This window comes from Pseudorca crassidens, chromosome 3 (assembly GCF_039906515.1).
Source record: "Pseudorca crassidens isolate mPseCra1 chromosome 3, mPseCra1.hap1, whole genome shotgun sequence".
NCBI lineage: Eukaryota > Metazoa > Chordata > Mammalia > Artiodactyla > Delphinidae > Pseudorca > Pseudorca crassidens.
The window spans coordinates 139,366,449-139,389,455 of record NC_090298.1 but is presented as its reverse complement, the minus strand read 5'-3'; the positions used below and the strand labels follow the sequence as shown (position 1 = coordinate 139,389,455).

The window sequence follows — 23,007 nt, the reverse complement described above, 5'->3', positions numbered from 1 at the left end:
ATAAAGAATATTCTTTTAAGAATGAAGTAGCCAAGATTTCCTTTTACTCAAAAAAAACAAAAAACAAAACACAAAAATCACTTCCAAGAGTCAACCTCCATGTACAAAAAAGCAAGATCAATCACATTTATCGCTGGACACAAAAGATATTCCAAAGGTCTTTAAAAATGGTAATTAATCTCAAAAAAGGAAAATTAATTTTAGCTTTTATATTTCATTCATTATCAAGACCATATTTGCTTAACAAGATAATTATGCTATTGATACAAAACATACAGCATTTACACTTAACTGTACAAAATAATTTAAGGTTTACAAAAATATTAGAATGTTTAGAGTTGACTGACACAGTCTTAAATAATCTCTTCTAGAGAAGTATAGTAAGACCACTGATTTCCATTTCATTTCTTTTTTAATAAGTCAAAGAAAGGATGCTGCAATGCTTCATCCAAGGTAATTCTTTTCACTGGATCATATTCCAACATTCTTCGAATCAGGTCAAACAGTTTCTCATGTTCCTCATCATGACAAAGCATAAATTCCTGAGGGGAAAAATGACTTTGTTTAAGAAAGACATTAAAAAATAGTTAAAACAGTTTCTTTTTTGTTTTTTGTTGTTTTACCTTTAATGGTTTGCAGCGTCTCCTAACATATCTACCAGCAGAACTATGTTCCTCCCAATCTAGCTGATTATGATGAAAATACTTGTGTTTCCTATAGGAAAGAGACGTCTGGATTAAAAAAAAACAAACCCCCCAAAATCCCACATGCTTGCCCTGCCCCCACCAGGGGATTGGGGGAAAAGATGGAACCACAGACATCTCTCTTTCTATATATATAAACATACAATTTCTAAAAATCTCAGCAATAATTATATCGGCTACCTTATATGATATTTTTCCTAATCTTGTACCGTCTGAAGTTTTAGTATCCCACCTAAGTTGTTCCCAAATACCATAAGTGAAACAATGCCAGCTTCAAAAACAGAGGTTCCTAGATCCATTCCTGTAAATTCTGATTTCACTAGATCTGGTATGGGGCTGGAAATCTTTAACAATTCCCTGGATGACTTCTGTGGTGAAGCTATGTTTTGAAACCACTTATAGTATTCTTGTCCAAAGACATACATGTGGTTTGCAACAGTCTGGAATTCAAACTTAGATATGACTCCAAAATCAAGCTCTTTTTACTACTCTATGTATTATTTTTAAATCAACGTAGGAAAACACTTATGCAAAGGTTACCTTGAGTATAAAAACACCACTTTATTTACTGGATCACAAAGTAAATATTGCATTACTTTTCAAAAACGACTTCATGAAAAAAAATTCAAAATCTACAGTCTTTGGAATAAGCAATAACAACAAAGATGGGTTTTCTATAGTTTGAATATAGGCCACTGCATGTACCCAATATAGGGCTTTAATCTTAAAAAGCATACCGTGTTTTCTGAATCATGCGTGTTGGTATGGGTCCTAACATACGTTCCATCATTGCCAGGTGCTCTTTACTATCATGAGTCTAAAAAAATAGGAAAAAGAAACTTAGCACTTTCCATTTCCCTACATGCACATAAAAGGAAAACACAAGAAGATAGTGTTTCCGGGACTTCCCTGGTATTCCAGTGGTAAAGAATCCACTTTCCAACTAAGCCTGCCCACCACAACGAGAGAGCCCGCGAGCCGCAACTACAGAGCTCACACACTCTGGAACCTGCACACCACAACTGGAGAGAGAAAATCTGTGCACCGCAACGAGAGAGAAGCCCACGTGCTGGAATGAAGACCCAATGCAACCGAAAAAAGTAAATAAATAAATGTTAAGAAAAAAAAGAAAATAGTGTTTCCATAAAAGGACTAGATTAGACAGCTATACAATTTATATTACACTCTACTTCAAAGATGGAAAAAAACTGAATGAGCTATACTGATTGTCCGATTTCTGAAATGGATTGGTAAGGTCTGTATAGCTGATTGAGGAACAACTTTTTAAGTATATTTTACTGAAGTACAGTTGATTAACAATGTTGGAATAATTTGTTTAATGTAAAACAGAACAGATTTTCCTTATTTGTATTACTTGCACTGTTTAACTGAGGGATGACTGGGGAAGATTACCAAAAACCTGGCTACTCATTTTATCGGTTGCTTAACTAACCTCCATTACCCAATGGATAGAAACTTCGTAACACTAATCCTAGACAATAAAAACACAGTCCCAATAATTCTTACAACAACCTTGAGCTAGGAATGTGGGAACATAACTTTCAAAGAGGTTAAGATACTAGCTCAAGCTCACATAGCTCATCAATGAGGAAACCTGAGCTGTGAACCCAAGTCAAAACTCATATTCTTAAATTACACAGTAACAGAGCTTTGGCTAAAGTAGAATAAATTGTTAAACTAAATGGTACACTCCTAAGCAGAGGCTGGCAAACTTCTTATGTAAAGGACCAGATAGTAAATATTTTAGGCTTGGATGGTCACAAATGGTCTCTACCACATATTCTTTTTCGTTTTTTAAAGCAGGCATCAGACAGGATATAGTTTGCCAATCCTTGTTCTGAAGAGCAGAGTCTATGTGCAATGCTTTTTAAATACATTAGCTACTGTGCCTAGCACACTGCTTTCAAAATGTTCTTAATTCGTGACAGGAATAAATAATACAAGCTCCATTATCTTCAAAAAGTTCCTTAGTTGAAGACTATTTTGGAGGGTAGAATTAAAATATAAACCACATCTCAAACCAAAGTTAATAATCGACGCTTAAGATCTCAGAATGATTTACAATCATAAAACCATCTGAAGGATTTTATATGTGTCAGAATGAAGAAAGCATGCACTGTGCTCAACTTTTTCCTTGACCCTATAGCTTACTACCACAAAACCAGACACCACCCCCTAGAAATGACCGACAGCTATGTTCTAGATATCAAACTTGTCTACAATCTCAGAGTACTTTTAACAGATCTCTACAGAGTAGACAGAAGTTTGGTGAGGTGCCCCACAGCAGTGAACACATATATTCTGCAACAGCCACCTAAGTGACTTATAATTCATCACAGCTTCCTCCCTCCTCATCCTGCATTGCCATAACCTCAAATCAACCTTGATAGTATTAGCCAGGAACTCCCTATCCACCCTCACCCCATCTAACAACACACCTTGATCAAATCACAACCCTCTTAAAGTTCTTCAATGGTTACACCACTTGAAGCTTTCAAGACTTCTAGTTTTCTGACATAAGCAAAATTATGAGGAAAAAAAGTAGAGACCTAAATAACATTTTCTCCTTTTTGTTCTGCCAAGTAAGCCAATAACTATTACCATTTCACAGAAAGAACATTTTAATACCAAAAAACCAGGAGAGATAATTTCTAAATGAAAGCCAGAATGGCAACCCTACAAAATCATTTTCATTTTAGACCAACCAGTCTACATTTGGAAACCACTGACTCCTAGGATAAAACAAATACCTTTCTATGGCAAACAAGTCCACTATGAATCAGTACTTGCCTACTGACACCATTTTCCTATTTATCCAAGACACTCTTGACAGCACTATTCATCCTTCCTCAACTAGAGTAGCTTCCTTTATGCCTGTTGCATTTATGAATACCATTTCTTCCTGATATGGCCATCACACACTCTAGTTTTCTGACAAACTCTTACTCTTCCTTATAGCATGGATTAAACTCCCTACTCCTCAGTGATGCCTTCTCTAAGGAAACTTAACCGTTCACCTTTTCTGGGTTCCCTTCTACATTGTTCCATTATAGCAAGTATCACATTGTACTGTACGTTTTCCCATGTCTATCCTGTGTATGACTTCCTTGAGGACAGAGATGCTGTCTTTTAATTTTTATACACATAGTGCTTAGAAATGTGCCTAGGGTGTCATAGATGCTTAATACAGCTTACTGTTTCTGAATTCTTTTAATAAAAGTGCAACATAACCAGAGCCGAATTAAAACTGACCATAGTAACACTAATGTAAATGTATGAAGGAGCACCACAATAAAACAGATCATATGAAGTCAATATGAACCATGTGTTTAAAAGCTCCACATGCAGAATGAATTATGACCATTCACTGGGAGTATTTCATTCAACTATGGTTTTAGAGAAGGATGACTATTTTGCACATGTAAGTTTTAATCTTAAGAATAATGACACTATGGCAACTTTCCAATATGGAAACCAAAACTTTAACATGCCTTTAACATTAAAGCTCATAATGAATCAGTAAATAACATTTACTAAATACATACCTGAAAGACTGTGAAACCAAGGTAATATTCAATAAGAATGCAACCTATGCTCCAAACATCACAAGGCTGAGACCAACCTAAAGCTATTTAAAAACAAAACCAAACATTGTATTATGCAACAATTTTTAATTGCCAATACACAATATCTTTTCCTATGTGGGTGCTCTCTTTATATAGCCTATTTAGGAGAATATGATAGTAAATTCAGGGTTTACATTTTTAGTTTTATATCAAACATTATTCACTATGCTTTCAGTCCTCCATATCCTTGTATCAAATTACAGTATTTTAACCTGGGGGAGGAAGCATTTTACGTAAAATAAGAAGGATTAGCATATATTCCATAGTCTCTGAATTGCTTGTGCAATGAGGAGCACTGTTATACCCAGTTAACGGTTGTTCTATGAAATTTTACATTTTATTAGTGCAAACATAGATCAATAATTATCCTCAGAATGTAATTACTAACCCCTCATCAATTACCATCAGCTTGATATCTGAGTTTATTTCTTCCATTAAAAGAAATAGTAGTGTCACATAAATTATGTAAGAATTATAATGGATATTATAAGCAGTGTCACCCATAAGCAGAATTATATAGCTATTTAAAGTTCACATAGAGAGGTATCTACATATGTACTTTCAGGTTGTCTATATATGATCATATATACTTTCTCCTTCAGAATTCTCAAGAGTAACATTATTCAGAAAAGAAAGAAACACCTAGCCTTAAGTCTATATCTAATTAGAAAGGAAAAGAGTAAACCATACAGATGTTTTAACCTTTTAAAGATTAAGTTTTTAATAAAACAATAATGTACAAATAAATCCTACTTTAAAAGACATTTCAATTACTTTCAGTAACATTACTGAATTTAAAGACAAAGGAAGAAACAATATATTCAAGGAACTTGACTATGATTTAGCCATTTTTGTTAACCCTCATGGTACTTATCACTTGAACAAAAGGATAATGGAGCATGGTTTCTACTTACAGTAACACATACAAAATCTGCAAATGACAGAGCCTGGATCTAAGATGAAAGTTTTCTTTTCCAGCCACTCCTGTCTCCCAGTCCAGCTTTCTCCCAAGTGACTGTAAATTACCTCATTCTCTTATGCGTCAGCTCTCATACTCTTTGGAATTTCACATCATTCACTTTTACCAACTTCTGTTTACTACCAACACCCAAGACATGAGACCAACTGCCCTCCTCAATGGTAGCAACTGACAACATCTTCCTCTTCAACCTAATTCTGCCTTAATCCTCAGGAGTAACACTTCACAAACACACAAAGAACCCTTCTAATCTTCCCATCTGTTCATTTCTTTTCCTAAAGACCAATAACCCCAATTTCAGATTTATATCAACTATCCCCAGCCTGGCCACGCATGGGACTGTATTATTACTAAGAATCACTGTATCTTACGCATCTAGGAGGAGGCCATTAACTAACTGTAAGATACACCACTGTTTTACAAACCAATAACAAAGAAAAAATGCCAATTGTTTTATGTTATGTTCCCTCACATGTTAAAATGTAGAGAAAAATCTTCTTCTTAAAATTGATAAAACACAGCAAGTTATCTCTTTTTAAGCTCTGAAAATACATCTCTGTCCACAATCTCTTCCCACACTCTTTTCTTTTACCTTCATTGCAGCCTTCAGTCCTCAACCATGAATACACTTTCTAAACTACTGCAACACAGCAGCTTCTTTCAGACCATACTAAGCAGAAATCCTAGTAACATCAATCTCAAAAGATGAGCTCCAAACCTGTGCTATCCTATTTGGTAGCCACTAGCCACATGTGGCTATTTAAATCTAAAATTTAAATTAATTTAAAATTCAGTTCCTCAGTCACACTGGCTATACTGAAAGTACACAGTAGTCTACATGTGGCTACTAATTGCTACCATGTTGGGTAGTGCAGATATAGAACATTTCTATCATCATGGAAAGTTCTACTAGCCAGCACTACATAATATTCTTAATTTCCTGTCCCTTTTACTAATTCTCTACTCTAGGTAAACATCATTAGTTTGCTTTCACATTCATATTCTGAACTACCAAGTCCTCTTAGACAAAAGGTAAAAAGTGGAAAAGACTGATTCCACAAAGATGTTTTACTATCCAACCTCGGTTGAAACTTACTTTTGGTGAAGTAATATGTTTATACCATTTAACTATCTCCCAATATCACCTGATCTGAATTTTTCCCACTGTCTCCAAGCCCCCAAAGCCATTTCTGACTTCCTTGCTCTATCAACATGACTTGGTCTCGAACTTTTAAATTTTGAGGCATAAGACGCGCTCTCCCTCATTGAGTTCCCTTTTATTAATATTTAAAAACCCTGCACCTTAACTAATTTTCCTTTCTATGCTTTCTCATGTCAAAGATGATCAAAGAAGCTCTCCTCTTAGACTAGCCCCTCTTTCTTCTCCTCTTAACCTCCATCCACCCTACATCTAGACGTCTGCCAACCCAATCTTTAGCATTTTCACCAGCACCATGATTTGTGATGAGACGAAAAGAGGTGCCCACATTGCTTCAAAATCATACTGCTGTCATGTACTTAGCCAATACAGCTTGTTCTCTTATGATCTTGTAAGACTGACTTGTTCAAAAATAACCACAACCTGGAATATCTTTACAGATGATATCACATTTTTCCCACTCAGGAAAAATATTTATAGCAATGTCCAGACAGCTTTTATGAAAACAGAAAACATTTTCTGTACACTGCTAAGAAAATTACAGCTATCCCCCAACTACCTGCCCCCCAATAAAAGCTGTAGAGAACAAAAAATCTCTTTTTCAATTAAAATATCAGGAAGTCTGGTATCTACTAACCCAAAATGACCTCTGGAGCTCTGTAATGCCGTGTAGATACCAAAGTACTATGATGTTCATCATCGTATGTTGCACTTCCTAAGTCAACAACTTTGATATCTGTGTTTTTCAGTGTGCGTTCATCACGTTTCTAGAGATACAGTTAAGTAAACACAAAGATCAATAAAGATATGAAATATTTTATAGCACTATCCAAAAGGCTTGCACATGAATTATCTTTTTGATTTTCAAAATAACCCCATGAGAAAGGCAAAGGATTACCCTTTTTGGGTTAAACATCAGGATATAATAAGCCTCAAAGGTAAAATTCCTCATCCAAGGATCACCAAGCTAAATTAATTTTAAAGACAACTACCAAAATTAAAACAAGTGTAACTTACCATTTTTGAATTATACTTGACTACATAGTCAGACTTCACAAATAAAATATTTTCAGGCTTCAGATCCGTATGGGTTAATTTATTATGATGCAAAACTACAAAAGAACAAAAAGACATTATTAGTTTCACTTACAAATTTAATCTGTACCGGAAGACAGGAGAATTAGTAGTAGAGGTAGGGATCAAAAGTGGTTTCATCTTTACTTGCAATGTGCATTTTTAGTGACAATGTTTTGATATGTTGCTTGTACAATAAAACCTTTAATTTACTGGTATTTAAAAATTTAACAAGTATACTTACAATTTATTGACTGACAGATCTGATATGCCATTTGCCTGATATGGTCAATTTGAAATGGCAGAAAGCTGTTTTCTTTAATGAAATCATAGGTACTAAGTCCCAGGAGTTCAAACACAATACAAACATGACCATGATGATCAAACCATTCTAGCATCTGGACACATCGGCTAAAACAGATCAGAATAAAAATAATTCAGTTCACAGAATTCTGATTATTTCATGTAACATAATGGATCACAGTTCCAAGTTTATTACTTACAAGACACTATTTGGATCAGTACTATTTAAATGTTCTAATACTTGGATTTCTGAACGAGCTGCTTCACGATATCGTCCCACATTTTTTATGATTTTCACCGCTACATGCATGCCACCCCTTAAAAACAAAATGAAAATGGTAAATGTACAGAAGGGCACTGAAGACATGTATCCTCTAAAGCAGCTATCCCCAACCTTTTTGGCACCAGGGACCGGTTTCATGGAAGACAATTTTTCCATGGTGGGGGGAGGGTGTGATGGTTCAGGTGGTAATGCAAGCTATGGGGAGCAGCAGATGAAATTTCACTTGCTCGCCCACTGCTCACCTCCTGCTGTGAGGCCCAGTTCCTACCAGTCCACAGCCCAGGGGTTGGGGACCCCTGCTCTAAAGCATAATCTTATTAAGTACCAATCATTCTATGCTATTTTCCTAAAATAATCTTTCAGGGTATATTATAGCAGATCTATAAACATTTTTTCGAAACATTTTGACAAAATATACATTATACGGAGTGATGATTTCTCTTAATACTTATCAACGTTAATGTTTGTTTCCAAAAGTTTAAATTTACCTAGATTTTATAAGTAGTTTTTTTTTAAAAAAAGGATAAAAATATAAACCTTGAATAGAACATACTACTGCTGAAAGCATTCACTCATTCACCAGGCTAGCGACTGTGCCAGATGTTGCATTAGAATCAGTGTTAAAAAGGGCTTGTCCCATGTACCTCACAGTCTAATGGAAAAGACAGACACTTGAACAACTTATCATAAGGTTAGAAGTGCCTGGTATAAGGAGTAGAGAGAAGAAAGAGCCTAACCATCAGGGTTAGGGGAGCTTAGACTTCTTCAGAGAAGAAAGACAACTATCAGTTTGTTAGATAATTCCGGCAAAGGAGACACCAATAAGTCATGAAGCCAAAAAAATGTTTAGTGCATTCACGGATGTGAATAGGTATAAATAGCAACAATGTAGGGCAGCGTGTTTTAGACCGGGACATCTGTAATACTTCCTAAAAAGTACAGAGGGAATTCCCTGGTGGTCCAGTGGTTAAGACATGAGCTTTCACTGCCGTAGGCCCAGGCTCAATCCCTGGTTGGGGAGCTGAGATCCCGCAAGCCACGTGGTGCGGCCAAAAAAAAAAGCCATAAATGATTTTGAGGAAAGGGATTTCCAAATCTTCAGCTTCCTTCTGTCCTCTTTTCTAAACCTGATCTTCTTGAATACAAGCCAGCAGTCAACCCTGCATTTTTCACTATGGCCTTCCCACATTACAAAAGAGAACCCCATGCACACGAAATTAATATGGTAAGGTTTGTGCCCTAGGCTGTTTATAAAAAAAAAAAAAAATCTTTGAGGCAAACAAATTTTTCTAGTGGTTGGATAGCAAACCTATTCCAAACTCATTTCTTTTGACAAGGCCCCAATGAAGTTGTGGGCTGATATATAATCATCAAAATAAATTTTTAATGATTTATCTCCCTATGATGTATAACATATATCTCAAGACTTACAAGAATTACTATAAAACTGCTGTGACAAAACTTCTTCTAGTCTCATCTATTTAATCATATGGCCAAGTTTTCTAACTGCTAATAAGCTATAAAAATGAACAGTGCTAATAGCTATAAAAATGAAAAATGGATAATGGTGTTAGCTAATGCTACTATAGTAATCATATTGCAGTATATAAATGTTTCAAACCAACGTTATACACCTTAAACTTACAAGCTTTCATATTACTTGTCAATTAAAAAAAACGAAAAATGGAAACTTAATGCTAAAACAGTAAGATTTATCTATGGACACATGAACTCATTTTTTAAAGGCCCCAACCATCTCAATAAAAGATATATTTTCAAACTGTATGTTTTAGGTCTAATAAGTATCAAAATTTGTAACAGATTTGTACTTGATCAATTGAATACTATTCATTGGAATATCTCAAATACTCAAGTCTTAGAACCTCAAGAAATTTTTAAAAGACCTTAATGGGACAACTAGTGAAATGTGAATCAGGTCTGTAGATGAGCTGGCAAAACTTGAAAATACATATAACATGTAAATATAGAGAATGATTAAATACTGTAAAATGTTAACATTTGTGGAATCTGGGTGAAGAATATATGGGAATTCTTAGCAACTTTCCTAAGTCAAAGTATTTCAAAATATCTTAAAATTTTACTTTATGTTCACATTTTTGTCATAGAGAGGAAAGGGTGATAATAAAAGACATTTAGGATAATATTCTCTATGAAAAATGAAGTAAAAGTAAGTTCAAGGATACAGCATTTCTAAGTATTCAAGAAAAGTTTGTTCATGGATGACAGGAGGTATCAAGCTGTTGTATTTAGATTCCTCCAAACATTTAAAAAGAGAGATATGTTTTTTTTAAAAAAATCAGCATTTACAATAAGCTGGAAATTACATCCTCAACTATTTTATGAAGAAAAGTTTAGATGTCAATTTAGAAATGTGCAGTTTCCACTAAACTGTTTTAAGACATTCACTTACATAAAAACTTGCAACCACAGAATAGAGATCCTAGAGGAAAACATTTCCTTTGGAAATAAAAGTTTCTGAACCAAGAAGATTAGACATGCTAACTTATTGTCTCTGCAATTCAAAAGTAGGGTAAAGCACTCTAAATCTCTTATAGAAAGCTAAGGACCTAAGTTCTAGGAAACTCTTCACTTGAACATTCACATTAATTTCAATGAACTCCATCTGATAAAAATTCTTAGCATTCTTGATCAAAATCCGTACTTACGGTAAATAAATCATACACAGTTCAAGAACTTTTGAATACTTATACCTCCCAGGAAAACACATAGTTACCACTTAAATTCCAGTTCATTTAAATTATGGATCCTTCTCCACCAAAAATATCAGAATGTTCAAAAAAGAAAAACAACAAACTTACATGCCATGATCAATACACTCTACAACTTTGCCAAAGGCCCCTTCTCCCAAAGTGTCCACGATTTCATCTAAAGTGAGGGGGGAGAAAGAAGTGTAAGTACCTGCGTACAAATTATCAGTTATTCAAATAATGAATGCTTAAGTGTGGAATATTTTCAAATGATCTCTATTAAAGCATAATTAAGGTTCCAGCAGTCAAATTATTTTATTTTCAGCTGCTACAAAAATAATTTAGATAGAGCTATCATTCTTGCTCTAATCTCAAATTCCACTGATTATTTTGGAACTTTAGAGTAGAAATATTTAAACTCTATAGAAAAGAAGAAATACAAAAGAACAACAAACAAACCCACGAAAAACAAAACAAAAAAGCAATGAAGAGTTCTTTAGCCCCCCGCTGACAAACTATTCTTAAAAAGATTATTCTGTCTGAAAAGTTTAAAAAGTGTTGAAAAATATTCTATACATCTTGCTCTTAGAACGTCTCCACTTTGACAGATCAGGTGACCCTCCTCATCATCCTCTATACTCCTGGATCTTTTCCTTCGGTGGCTCTTCTGGAACGGCAAGTGGGCAGCACCAAGATCATCCAGCCAATCAATATATCAGAGTGAATTCAGGGCAGAATACGCAATTCATTCAGCGGGGAGATATTCAGGCATTCAGATAAGCACCAGGCCACGAACAGTTGGCAGGAGCAATTTCAAATTCAGTCCCCAGAAATTCACAAGGCACAGTTTATGTTACAGAAGAAAAACATGGCAAGGAACAGATTTTCAGATAAGATACTTAAAGTGGCAATAGAAAAAAACAACACAATTGTCTCTTTAAAATACTGACTTAATTGAAGTCTGAAATTTAAAGAATGCAATGTCATGATCTATTAATCTCTTGTTATAAAATAGCCTATGCTGTGAGTTGAGATGTCTAGTTTGTCAGGAAAATGTTTTAAAATGTCAAGATTAGTTCAAATTGATATTTAGCAATATTTTTAAACATAATTAAAATAAAAGGGGAAAATAAAGGCTAATGTCAATGTTCGATCTAATCAATGATAGTTCTACTGAAGAAAACTTGGGGAGGAAAATAATAATTCATAGTTTACTGCAAACAAGTGAAGATTCATGAGTGTAAAAAAAAAAGGGCAGGCTTTCTGGACGATAATTTCCCCTTCAGCACCCACTTTCAGAACTCCAATGGAACTAATTGGAGCCTGTGCTATACACAGGGTAAGTATCCGCCAGTGCAACTTTCTACATTTGTCTCCAAGTACTGGGAAAGGGGTTTCTTTTAAAGTAAAAAACGTTTAAGATGAAAGAAAAGATGGGTGCTTCATCTTTTCGTATGATTATGTTATAAAAGATAAAAATATTTTTAACATTAAAATCAAGAAACTCATGATCTGGTCTGCAGAAAATGAGTAAATGTGGGCAAATGAGGGCTAACTAATAAATACAGATTAGTTGTAAGAATTTGGAAGTTTCCTTTAAGGATTCAAGTAATATAAACACAATTATATTCATATAGTATTATAAACTTTTTCAAATTTATTGGCTCAGTAAGAGCTTTTACACACAAATAAGTATCCACTCAAAATAAAAACAAAATCAGTCATACCGAACGTGACTGATTACTTGAACAGTGTCTATTACGCTTCCTTTTAGGACTGCTTCTCCTGCTTCGGACTGAAGATTTCCTGCAGTGGATTCGATAACTGCTTTCAACGTCTCTGTGATAATGTCTAGGAACATATCTTTCGCAGTAGTCATTTCTGTATTCATCAATGTATCTCCGGTCCCGATAATCTCTCTCATTCAAGGACCCTGCTTCTAAATAATGACTGCAAACACATTAAAGGATTTAAAATTACTCTCTTCATTCTAGAATAACGTGGTTAAAATAAAACATTCTCTCAAGAATTCCTGGTTTAAAACAGCTAACTCAATAAAAGAAAAAAATACAAATTGATGAATTAGAATTTATATTTAACTCACAAAACTTAAGAAGTAATTTTACTTTAACCAACAAGTAAAGGGGAACATATCTCTATTAATATATACTGCTATGAAGGAACAAAGCTTGGGTCAAATCATTCAACGTATTCAGTGTTTACTTGATTAAGTGTCCCTTTACCTTCTGGGGAAAGTTAAGACCAAAAATTCACAAAACTGCTCTTCTGAAATTCATCAATCTTGTGATATATGCATCTGTAACTAAGCTCTCTTCCTTTTTTCAGAGCCACACACAATATGAGGCAGGCAAAACAGGATTCCTTTCCTTCTTAATGTAAGTTAGGTATCTCTGGCACACAGAGTTCTTTCATGAAAGGTGTATTAGAGCTAAAGGAATCTTAAATATATTTCAGGTCTCTCATTTTACAGATGACTAAACTGAGATCCCTAGAAGGAAAATGATTTGCCATGGTTGTAGAGCACATTCTAAATCCTATTGTATGTGCCAGTATTATTATACACACCACCTATTCCATCTCCTCTCCTCTATTTCGAGCTTCCTGTATCTCTCTGAGAAATAGACAACACAGCTTTTGAAGGCTGCTTCATGTGCCAAAAATATCTAAAATATATCCCCCTCAAATGAGAAAAGGTTCTTGTAATTGCTTGCTTAGGATTTCCCAACCCCCTACTTCCCTTTGCATTTTGAATTTGTCACTCCTGCTTGTGAAATAAACAAGAATTCAGGAAAAACAGCATCATCTGGTGCCATAGTGCTTAACTTCTGAATCTACAGATCCCTTTGAAAATCTCATTGAGAGATATGGACCCTCTCCCCTAAGAAACGCACAAATGCGTAAACAAAACTTGGCAAGGAATTTCAGAGGTCATGGACCTCAGGAAGTCAATGGATTCCAGTTAAGCAGCCTTGATCTGATGGAAAGAAAAAGATTCAATTGGCCCAGTTTCCCATCCCCCTCTCTACCTGGGATGAGTGTCCTTTTCAACAGAGTGTGAAGCTTCTAGAGATCCCTCAGTGCACATGGAGCACTGAGGGAGAGAGGGGACACCTGCCCAGTCAGACACACCAGCTAAAATAATCCTGACAAGCAATGGAGTGACAGATGTTAACCAGACTGCCCTCACTAACCTCTTTCTTTTTCCCAGAATATGTTGTCATTTGTTTTCTCAGGAGGCTGGTTTACACAGAAATAAAGGAGAAGCATCTCTAAAACTGCTACTCAACAGGGCTGGCATCAAATCCAGGCTGGGGAGATGCAGAAACCCCCTTTCCCCAGTGTCAGCCTTAAGTTCTAGCCATTGGAGAAACAACTCAGGATATTAGGGTCTAAATCTGGGTCTAAGTCAGGGATCTGATCAGTTGCTTGGAACCGTTAAGGGAGAGATCTACAATACGTCAAACTAGAAATTACCATACTCTAAAGGGCATCTGTTTAATTCTGTAAGGCATCCTTCCCATAAAAGTCTAAAATTTGTCGGAAAACTCTAACACTAATAATCCTTAGCTGGACTAGTGCATGAAATTAGAGCTGCTGATAATCCATAAATAATCTAAAGAATAACAAACATAGAGTGAAGTAATACCATGAGGATAAACTAAAAAGATGAGGACCTCTTCAACCTACAACAACCAAGGCTTAGAGATTATATAAACAAAGTCTACAGAATTATAAAGGCTATATGGACACAGTGAACAGGATGAACAGACTGATTTAATTTCTAAAAATATTCACTGAATGTCCAGTGAATATTTCACTGTAGTTCTTCAAAACAGCCAAGACTAATGAGGCTATGGGCATTTGTTTTTATTTCCACACAGGTCCTGTGGAAGGTAAAAAATATATATGAGGCAAAATCCCTGCCAACAAATAACTGTTCAGTTTGAGATTACTCATACAAGAATAAAACAAAACTCAACAATGCAGGAAATGTTGAAAGCCTGGATATGAGTGCTTAGGAGAAAAAACTCAAAATGCTTAAAATGGTCAGGGAAGATTTCATGAAAAAGAAGGGAACAGTTGCATCTTAAAGGGAAATCAGGATTTGGGCAAAGTGGGAAGTAGAAGAAATGCCAGGAAAGAAAAATGGCATATTACCATCTTACATTTATAGAGTACTTTTAGCCAGAATGGCTTAGAGATAAGTTTGTCTACATGTTACTTAGGAAATAGTAAGTAGACAATTTCAGCAAGAGCAATTTTCACATAGGGGAACATAGGCAAATAAATAAGCTGGGAACAGATCATCCAAAATCTTGTATGCCGGGCTAAAGGGCTTAAAACAGTGTTTCTCAAAGGGTGGTCTGTTTATTAACAATATCGAAATATTGAATTTTTAAAAATGAAGATCCCTGGACCCCAGGTCAGACTCACTGAATAATGTGGTAATATGCATTTTAAACATACCTCCAAAGTGATTCTATTCACACTAAAGTTTGAGAATCACTGGTTTAAGGCTTGATACTCTATGTTACAACAAGACATTTAAGGATATAAAATGTGTTCACAGCCACATCAGTCTTCCTGTGTAGAATTGATTAAGCCTGTAGGAAGGGAGAAATTCACAGGCTACTTACAAATCATAAAGAAAAGACACTCTGAAATATATATGAAAAAAGGTAAGATAATTGATAACCAATAAAAGCGCTGATAAATCATAAGAAAAATACACTTTAATAGAAAAAATAGGCTAAGAATACAAAAATAATGTTCACAATCAAATATACTTCAATTAAAAAAATGTTCAAGTGTTCAATAAGCACATGACAGAGGACAAATTCAGCAGAAATTTAAAAATTCAAATAAAACAAAACACTATTCTTGGCATTTCAAAATAGGCAAGACTGGTGACAGCATGTCGTAGGAGTGTAACTTGGTACAAACTTTCTAGAAAAATATGTGAATATGTAGCAAGAGCCTTATAAGAGTTCACACCCTTTAACTTGAAACTGTCCCTTCTTAGAACCTATTTTCAGGAAATATTCAGAGGCAAAGATTTGTATACAAAAATATTTTTCAGAAGAATAAGAAATAACTTTACATCCAAATGGGGGACTAGCATCCTACCAAGCGTACCTTCTTTATACGCTTCTGTATTTTTCATTTCTTTCCAATAATTTTACAAAAAACACTCTTGTAAAGTTTTGAATCTTGAAAAAGATTATTAGATTACTCCAGATTAGAGAGCAATTACCACCAGACATCTCTGGTGCCAATATCAAAGAAGAAACTATTGGCCTAGTGGTTATTGCACTGACTCATTAACATCTTTATGTGGTTAATTATGAATATGAATTCATCATTCATATCATTAATCATTCATATCACTTCCTTTCTACACATACAATGCATAATAAATCCATGAATGGTTAGTACTATATGTTAAGCCTTACAGAGTATTTTGTATTTATCTTAATATAGGGTACAGATATTCTTGTATAATACATTAATTAGCTCAGGTCATTGAAATCCTGGCATAGATTCTCCCTCTTCCCTCCATATGATAGTGTGTGAAGAATGATTAGTCTGCACTGATTACCAACAAGCTCACTGTTCTACAGAACAAGTCTGTTTTGGCATGGAGAAGGAAAAAAATTACATATTGTTTTTTAAAGTAACCCCAGTTGGCTAATTTAGAAAGCAATCTGGCAAACAGTCCCAGTGGAACATCTGCACAAAACAAGGAGAAAACATAGAACCAACAAAAACAAATGAGAGAGGGAAATTAATGGAGGACAGAATGAAAGAAACTCTATTCACCTAGGCTTTGTTTAATCATTTAGGAACTTGAAAAATTCCTTCAATTCTATATAAATGTATTACCTCCAAATTTTACACTGGTAAGAATACAATAGAACAGGACACATGCCATTGGAAATTTTTATTGAGGCCCTTCTTACAACAGCCAAGCTTCTAAAAATCCCAAACATATCTACTGGCCTTATCTACAAATATAACCTGTAGAATACAGTATAAGCAACTAATCCCCAACACACTTTAACATTCTCACACACCACATGCTATTTTTCTCATCTGGATGAACTCTTCCCCACCCTTCATTATCTCTCATTTGTGGAACCCTAAATAAGTGCCCCAATGTACAGCTCTCCCTACTACATACAAGTTAAAGGCACTCACTGGTCCTTTAATCACTTACTTAACTTTTGTGTGTCTCATTTCCCCCAACTATATTACTGGCAGCTGGGACTCAATCAACTGTCTCCTACAGCTCCGAAATGGACACAGATATGTGAGGGTAGGAACTCTGTTCTATTCACAGCAGTGTCTAGCATATAATAGGCACTCAGTAAATATTTTCTGAATGAGTATTTGTTGACTGATTTATAAAACAATCTGACAGATGAAAGCTATATAAGCTAATGACAAGTCATTAAAACTATTAGTGTTAAAATGGTACTAGTTCAAGCGTAATTTACCAATCAGATTCTTTAAGCTGGTGATGTGGTTTACAATGTCTGTTCTCTTGTGTACTACTGTGGGATCTCCTCTTCCGTTTGTGACTTCCACTGTAGCTTTCATGTCCCCAGCTTTCTCTGCTATCCCAGTCAGGGCAGTGAGTTCTTTTGGAATGCCTCATCTGTTAATGGAAATGAAAAGTGAGTTGTGGAATTTACAGATGGTTGTATTTAGTAAATAAAATATTTCACATTAATATTAAATAGAAAAACCCCAGCACATAGGGTTGTACAGGTTCTAAAATCTTCGTAGGTAATGGTTCCCAGGGCATGGAGGCACTATCCCACTGGTATGTCAGATGATTCTAAGTGGTATACACACCTAGTACTAAATGATAACACTGTGAGACCTTAATACATTTTCTTTCAATTCTTCTGGATAAATTCTCAGCTTGGTGCATATCTTCAACTAACACTTGCTAACTGCCATTTTAAAAAAAGAGTCAGGATTCAGGCTTAGAGCCTTCAGTAGACAACAATATCTAGCTAGAAATTAATAACTTTTTTGGTTTTATTTTTATCATTACCTTCTTTCTATGGTAAATTATTACTAATCTCTTAAGTTATTGATATAATCAAATTATTAAGTTATTGATGTTAACTTTAAATGTGAACTAATTTAAAACAAATATCACAAGTGTCATGCAGCTTTGTCGAAATACTGTGATACAAATAACTGAAGTCAGAGAAACACTTAGGGATACTGAATATAGGAGATGACTGTTTATTTTCAGATCATCCTGCAGCCATTCTTAAAATTAAACATATTTGTTGTAGATCTGGGGTGACTAAAGAAATGAACCTATAAGGATGAATATGGTCACACTGAAATCAGATAATTGTGACAATTCCCTGACTCCATCTACATCCTCCCAGGTTCCATTCAGGATCAGGATCTGTGTTCTAACAATGTCATCCCTATCTGCCTCTTCCCATCTTAATTCTTTCACAAAGCAGTTAAGTTTTTAACAGTGATGTCCAAACTGTTGAAGAGGGTGAGGTTCACAACTCAGCAAGGAGCTGAAAACAGGTAAAATGGAGCAAAACCAACTTAGTTAACCCCCTTCAGTTAGCCCAAATGACTCAATAACAAGGAAACAAATTCAAGTAAAAAATTTAAAAGACTTCAAATGAATTAAAAGACTTTAAAATGAGGCATCTCCTGGGAGGTATTCCCTAAGAAAATGTAGGTATCATGCCATCAGAGCCCGAAGCCACCAAATATTCAGATCTTTTAACTCACTTCTCTTGTTGATTCTTAGGTCCAACAAAAATCCTAAAACTCTACTCAGGGCTCTCACTGGAAATTGATAAGTGAGCATTCTGATTTACATAGTCATTTGAATATGGGAAACTGAAATAAATGACATTACAAATTAACCTGAGCCAAAAGACCATCAGAAAAGCCATCAAAAAAAAAAATTATATTTCTAGTGGAATTCTTCTGACCCTTCAATTACCCAAATTGTATTTTAACCACACAGGAACTCTTTAAAATTGTTTAGTTAAGCATTCTTAAATCATAGCAAGCAAAATTACAACATCTGATGACTGAGGTTTATTACTATGACTATTATGCAGTTTTTGCAAAACATGTGTGTCTGCTTCAGTTCTGTTTTTTTCCTTCTACTGTCAGTAGGCCATAACTAGCTCACCAAGGCAGAATTCTTAAATAACCACAGTTATCAATATGCAAATATTAAAATAAGCATCTTGGGAGAGCCAAAGGTTTTTATTTCTCTAGCCAAGTTCATTACTTTAAATTTAATTCAGCTGTTAGGAAGCCATTCCCGCCCCACCCCCCCGCCGCCACTACTGTTCAGAAATATTTTCTCAGGAGGCCAAGAGAAGAATCCCAGATCCAGGTTACACAGATTAGGTTCCTTCGCATACAAAAAAAAGAAAAACTATCTAGAATTATCACACTATTTCTAATTAACAAAGAATCCTACATGTTAGAATCATCGGACATCCTTCAATAAAAACATCAGATACAATAAACATCGGATGTTTATATCCATCTTAGAAACCTGATTCTCTACTGCCCTTTAACACCCTGTATTACCCGACAATTTTACGTTATCTATATTAAAATATCTATATAGGTTAAAGTTATGATTAGATGGCTCCAAGAGTACTGTATGTAATGGATAACAAGAAGCCTGTGGGTGTATGTATGGAGCACAATCATACAAAGATAGCTATAAAATAAGACCAGGTGGCTGACGTGGTCAGTTTGGAGCGCTGTTTCCTAAGAATAGTATAAGCATTTCACGGTTACTTAAGTAATCAAGGACAGTGTGATGCAGAAGTATCAGAAATGCAGATCTGATGCAACAATACTATGCTCCACTTTAGGAAAAAAACAGTTCGCACAAAGGATGAGCCTCTCCGTATTTACCTCTCACAAGCACGAGCTAAATTCCACCACCTGGACTCGCAAACTAGCAGTTCCTCGGACGCCCAGTCCCCACCCCCCGCCTCTCCGCCAGGGCACCTGGTCAGGGCCTTTGGCGCACTCAGAGGCATAAGTCTGACCTCGGAAAATCCCAGAATGCTACAAACGGCCGAGGCCAGGGACCCAGAATAAGGCTTGATCTAGGACAACACTAGCCCCATGAGGCTCTCGCAGGGTCTCACCCTGATCGGCGGGACGAGTCACCGGCCTAAGGAGCCGTGATGTGAGTGACCCGGCCTCTCTGAGAAGAGTCAGCAGCAGAGCCGAGGCCTTTCCGCCCTAGGATTTTAAATCTACCATGACACCTGGGCAACTTTAGGTTTCAAATGCCACGAGCAGAGCTGTGCCCCGAAGAAACCCCCGTTGCCGAGGCCCCGAATCCCGTCCTTTTTCCGACACGTGGCTTCGAGACCTAAAAGACTGAGAAACCGCCCAGCCCAGAACACCCTATCCGAAACCTTACCTCCGCAAAAGTAAAAGGCCCTTTGGCCAGTAATTGTCACCAAACCGCCGTCTTCTCTCCCAGTCGCTGCGACAAACATCCTACAAAATGGCGGCAACACCCTCTCCCTACACCCCCACCGTCGGCCTCTAGCGCCATTTATAAAGGACGAACGCGCCTGCGTAACAGAGCTCACGCGCTCCCGCCTCTCCCCTAAGGGGCGGAGCCCTGTGTGACGTCAGGGACGGGCCCCGCCCTCCACCATGCGGTTGCGCGGGCGGAGCAGTCCACGCTCCGAGACATGTGGTGGCTGAGGCAACTCCCTAGATTGTTTTCGTTGTGGGAGAACCTGGGTGAAGCCGGGAGGAAACGCCCTAAGCCTGTGGCACGTGTCTGCTGCTACTCGAGGAGTTATTCTGAATGCAGCACCTCTCAGCAGAGGCAACCGTGGCTCCGTTTCCTGCTCTCCCGCCCCAGTGGGCCGCACCACGGCTGAACTGCAGGCAGAGCCACCGCGCAATAGACAAGCCGCAAACCGGCCCAGGCTGGTGCTGGGGTTAGCTCAGTGAACGCGATTGTGTAGTCCAGCCCGCTTGGAACGTCCTGTCTAAAAATGGATTCCGATAAATAGGATGTCTTAGGAAACAAGCTCAGAAGTGCTTATCTTTTTAAGGCCTGTGTTCCTAATAAAAAACAACAAAAAAATAAGTTTCAGTTGAGACTCCTTACAAAATTTTTCCTGTTGTGGTCCCTGCCTCCTGGGCAGATTCGGTAGCTGGAAGTTTCCCTAACAAACTTTTCCCCATTATTTATTCCTGTGAGTCAGTTTTATTTAACCAAGGCAGAGTAATGTCTGAGAGCTAGTGAGCCCCGTTAAGGGGCTTGCTTACCTCAGATAAGGTATTTCGCAGTTATAAGGATCCCCAGACAGTTTCCCGTTGTGAGCGTGTAGAGTGAGAAGAGAGAAAAAGGCCAAAATCTGAGCCCTGGGGAGCACTTAAGGGACAGAGGAAAAGAGTCTGAGAAGGAATGATCAGAAGGAGAGGAGAACCAAGAGTGCGGTGTCAGAGTAAGCGAGAGAAGGGCTTAAATGAGGGAAAGGCTGACAGTGACAAATGCTGGGAAAGAGTCAGGTAGGGTTGGTCCTGAAAAGTGTCAAGGGGATTTTGTGTTCTGACAAACATTCGATGGATAAAAGAGAAAGTCAGAAATCAAATTTGGGAGGGCATGGTTGGACTGTTGCGGGCATAAATCCAATAGCATGTGGGTTTGTACCTTGTACCTTGTTAGGTGAAAGGAGGGCACTGTCATTTCATGACCTAATACTGTAGAAAACTTGTGCCACCTACTCTGGATAAATTGAATTGTTATGGAGATTGTACCCCATGTTAAGAAGTGAAGTGAAGTTGAAAAGATAATTGGAAAATTGGAAGTGAAAATTCTTTATGCTGTAGAATGAAACAGACGTTATTCTTCTCACCTGGAATAGCCACCATTTATGCATCTACAATTTTAAATCTTACCCATCCTTTGAGGTCTGTCTCTAAGATGCTATCTCTGACTACATCAGTTCCCACCCATCTCCCTGCTGTTGACTACTCTGGTTAGAGATGAGGTCCTTAATCAGTTGGCCAAGGCACACTGGTGTGCCTGGAACCACCAAAATATGATGACCAATTTTGCCCATAGTGTGAAATGTATTGGTTCTACAACTGATTACGCCTACTATTTCAGGGACATCTATCAGTTGGAATGTTTAGCTGAGTAGACTGGGCCATTTTGCGAGGTAAAGTGGGACTCAGCTTGAAGCATATAGAGGCATAAATTAAGCTGGCAGCAAAGAAAATTTCCCTTTTTTTGCTGGCACATGAAAGATCTTTGTCTTTTGAGGCTAGAAGAGAATGTGGTCAGGACAGTGCACAGTTTTGTTCAAACAGCAATATAAACTTAAAAGACAGCCAAGTGGAAAGGCCCCCTACAGAGGGATTTATAGATATCACAAAACAATGTTACCCAGTAGTGCAGTCTGCTTTGTAGTTGCTGCTATCTTATTTTAGTGTCATTTTGAATATTTAAGTTTGTCTGCCACTTAAATATTAAGGTCTAATATTTGAAAGTGTGTCATGATCAGGAGGAGGTCGACATGTGTGGTGCTCCTATTTACTCTCTGTGGCTTATGAGCTTTGACTGGAGACAAGGACCTGATTTATATTATCTTTGGTATCTCAGTGGCTACAACCCAGGACATATTTGTAGGTTGTTTATGGAAGCTGCTGTTTTGCTCAGTTGGGTTAAGTTGGACTAAATCAAAGGTTGAAATTTACTGCCAGAATCCCTGGGCCAGTTGGCTTAATAATCTTACCTGACACCTTAACCCTTTCTAATAAGTCAGTTACCTGGAAAATGAACACCTTGTGTTGGAGGACTTAATAAAAAGTCTGTCTAAATTTCTCAGAATCCACTATTAACACCAGAAAAACTGTCTAATCTGGTAGCTTCATCTCAACACAGAACAAGTATGTTGCAACAAAAAGAATAAAATATCTAGGAATAAACCTACCTAAGGAGACAAAAGACCTGTATGCAGAAAACTATAAGACACTGATGAAAGAAATTAAAGATGATACAAATAGATGGAGAGATATACCATGTTCTTGGATTGGAAGAATGAA

At 36.7% G+C, this 23,007-nt stretch overlaps 1 protein-coding gene across 4 annotated transcripts; it reads right to left on the bottom strand.

The window, feature by feature from the left end:
* Positions 1 to 27: 27 nt before the first annotated feature.
* CLK4 (CDC like kinase 4) lies at positions 28 to 20,521 on the bottom strand. 4 transcript variants are annotated; one of them, XM_067732635.1, is made up of 13 exons: positions 20,357 to 20,521; positions 17,397 to 17,557; positions 12,606 to 12,828; positions 11,455 to 11,545; positions 10,990 to 11,056; positions 8,067 to 8,183; positions 7,808 to 7,974; positions 7,507 to 7,601; positions 7,127 to 7,256; positions 4,271 to 4,353; positions 1,442 to 1,521; positions 624 to 714; positions 28 to 542 (listed from the first exon to the last, which is right to left on the bottom strand). In XM_067732635.1, exons 2-13 carry the CDS (start codon positions 17,555 to 17,557, stop codon positions 402 to 404), a joined length of 1,446 nt encoding a protein of 481 aa, XP_067588736.1. In that variant the 5' UTR covers positions 20,357 to 20,521; the 3' UTR covers positions 28 to 401. The 4 variants fall into 4 exon arrangements, 3 of the variants coding, with proteins under 3 accessions (XP_067588736.1, XP_067588738.1, XP_067588737.1); XM_067732637.1 differs by lacking the exons at positions 11,455 to 11,545; positions 20,357 to 20,521 and adding an exon at positions 15,367 to 15,503 and having other exon boundaries at positions 17,397 to 17,536; XR_010942250.1 differs by lacking the exon at positions 1,442 to 1,521 and having other exon boundaries at positions 405 to 542; positions 20,357 to 20,520.
* Between the last annotated feature and the right edge of the window lie 2,486 nt (positions 20,522 to 23,007).

What these genes read in the sequence shown, in the direction of transcription:
- CLK4 (XM_067732635.1), bottom strand. Translation starts at nt 17,557, where the DNA reads ATGAGGCATTCCAAAAGAACTCACTGCCCTGACTGGGATAGCAGAGAA. An exon ending in ACTGATCCAAATAGTGTCTT is followed by an intron (nt 7,975 to 8,066) that starts GTAAGTAATAAA and finishes GATCTGTTTTAG; the next exon opens with CCGATGTGTCCAGATGCTAG. An exon ending in GATCTGTCAGTCAATAAATT is followed by an intron (nt 7,602 to 7,807) that starts GTAAGTATACTT and finishes GTTCTTTTGTAG; the next exon opens with TTTTGCATCATAATAAATTA.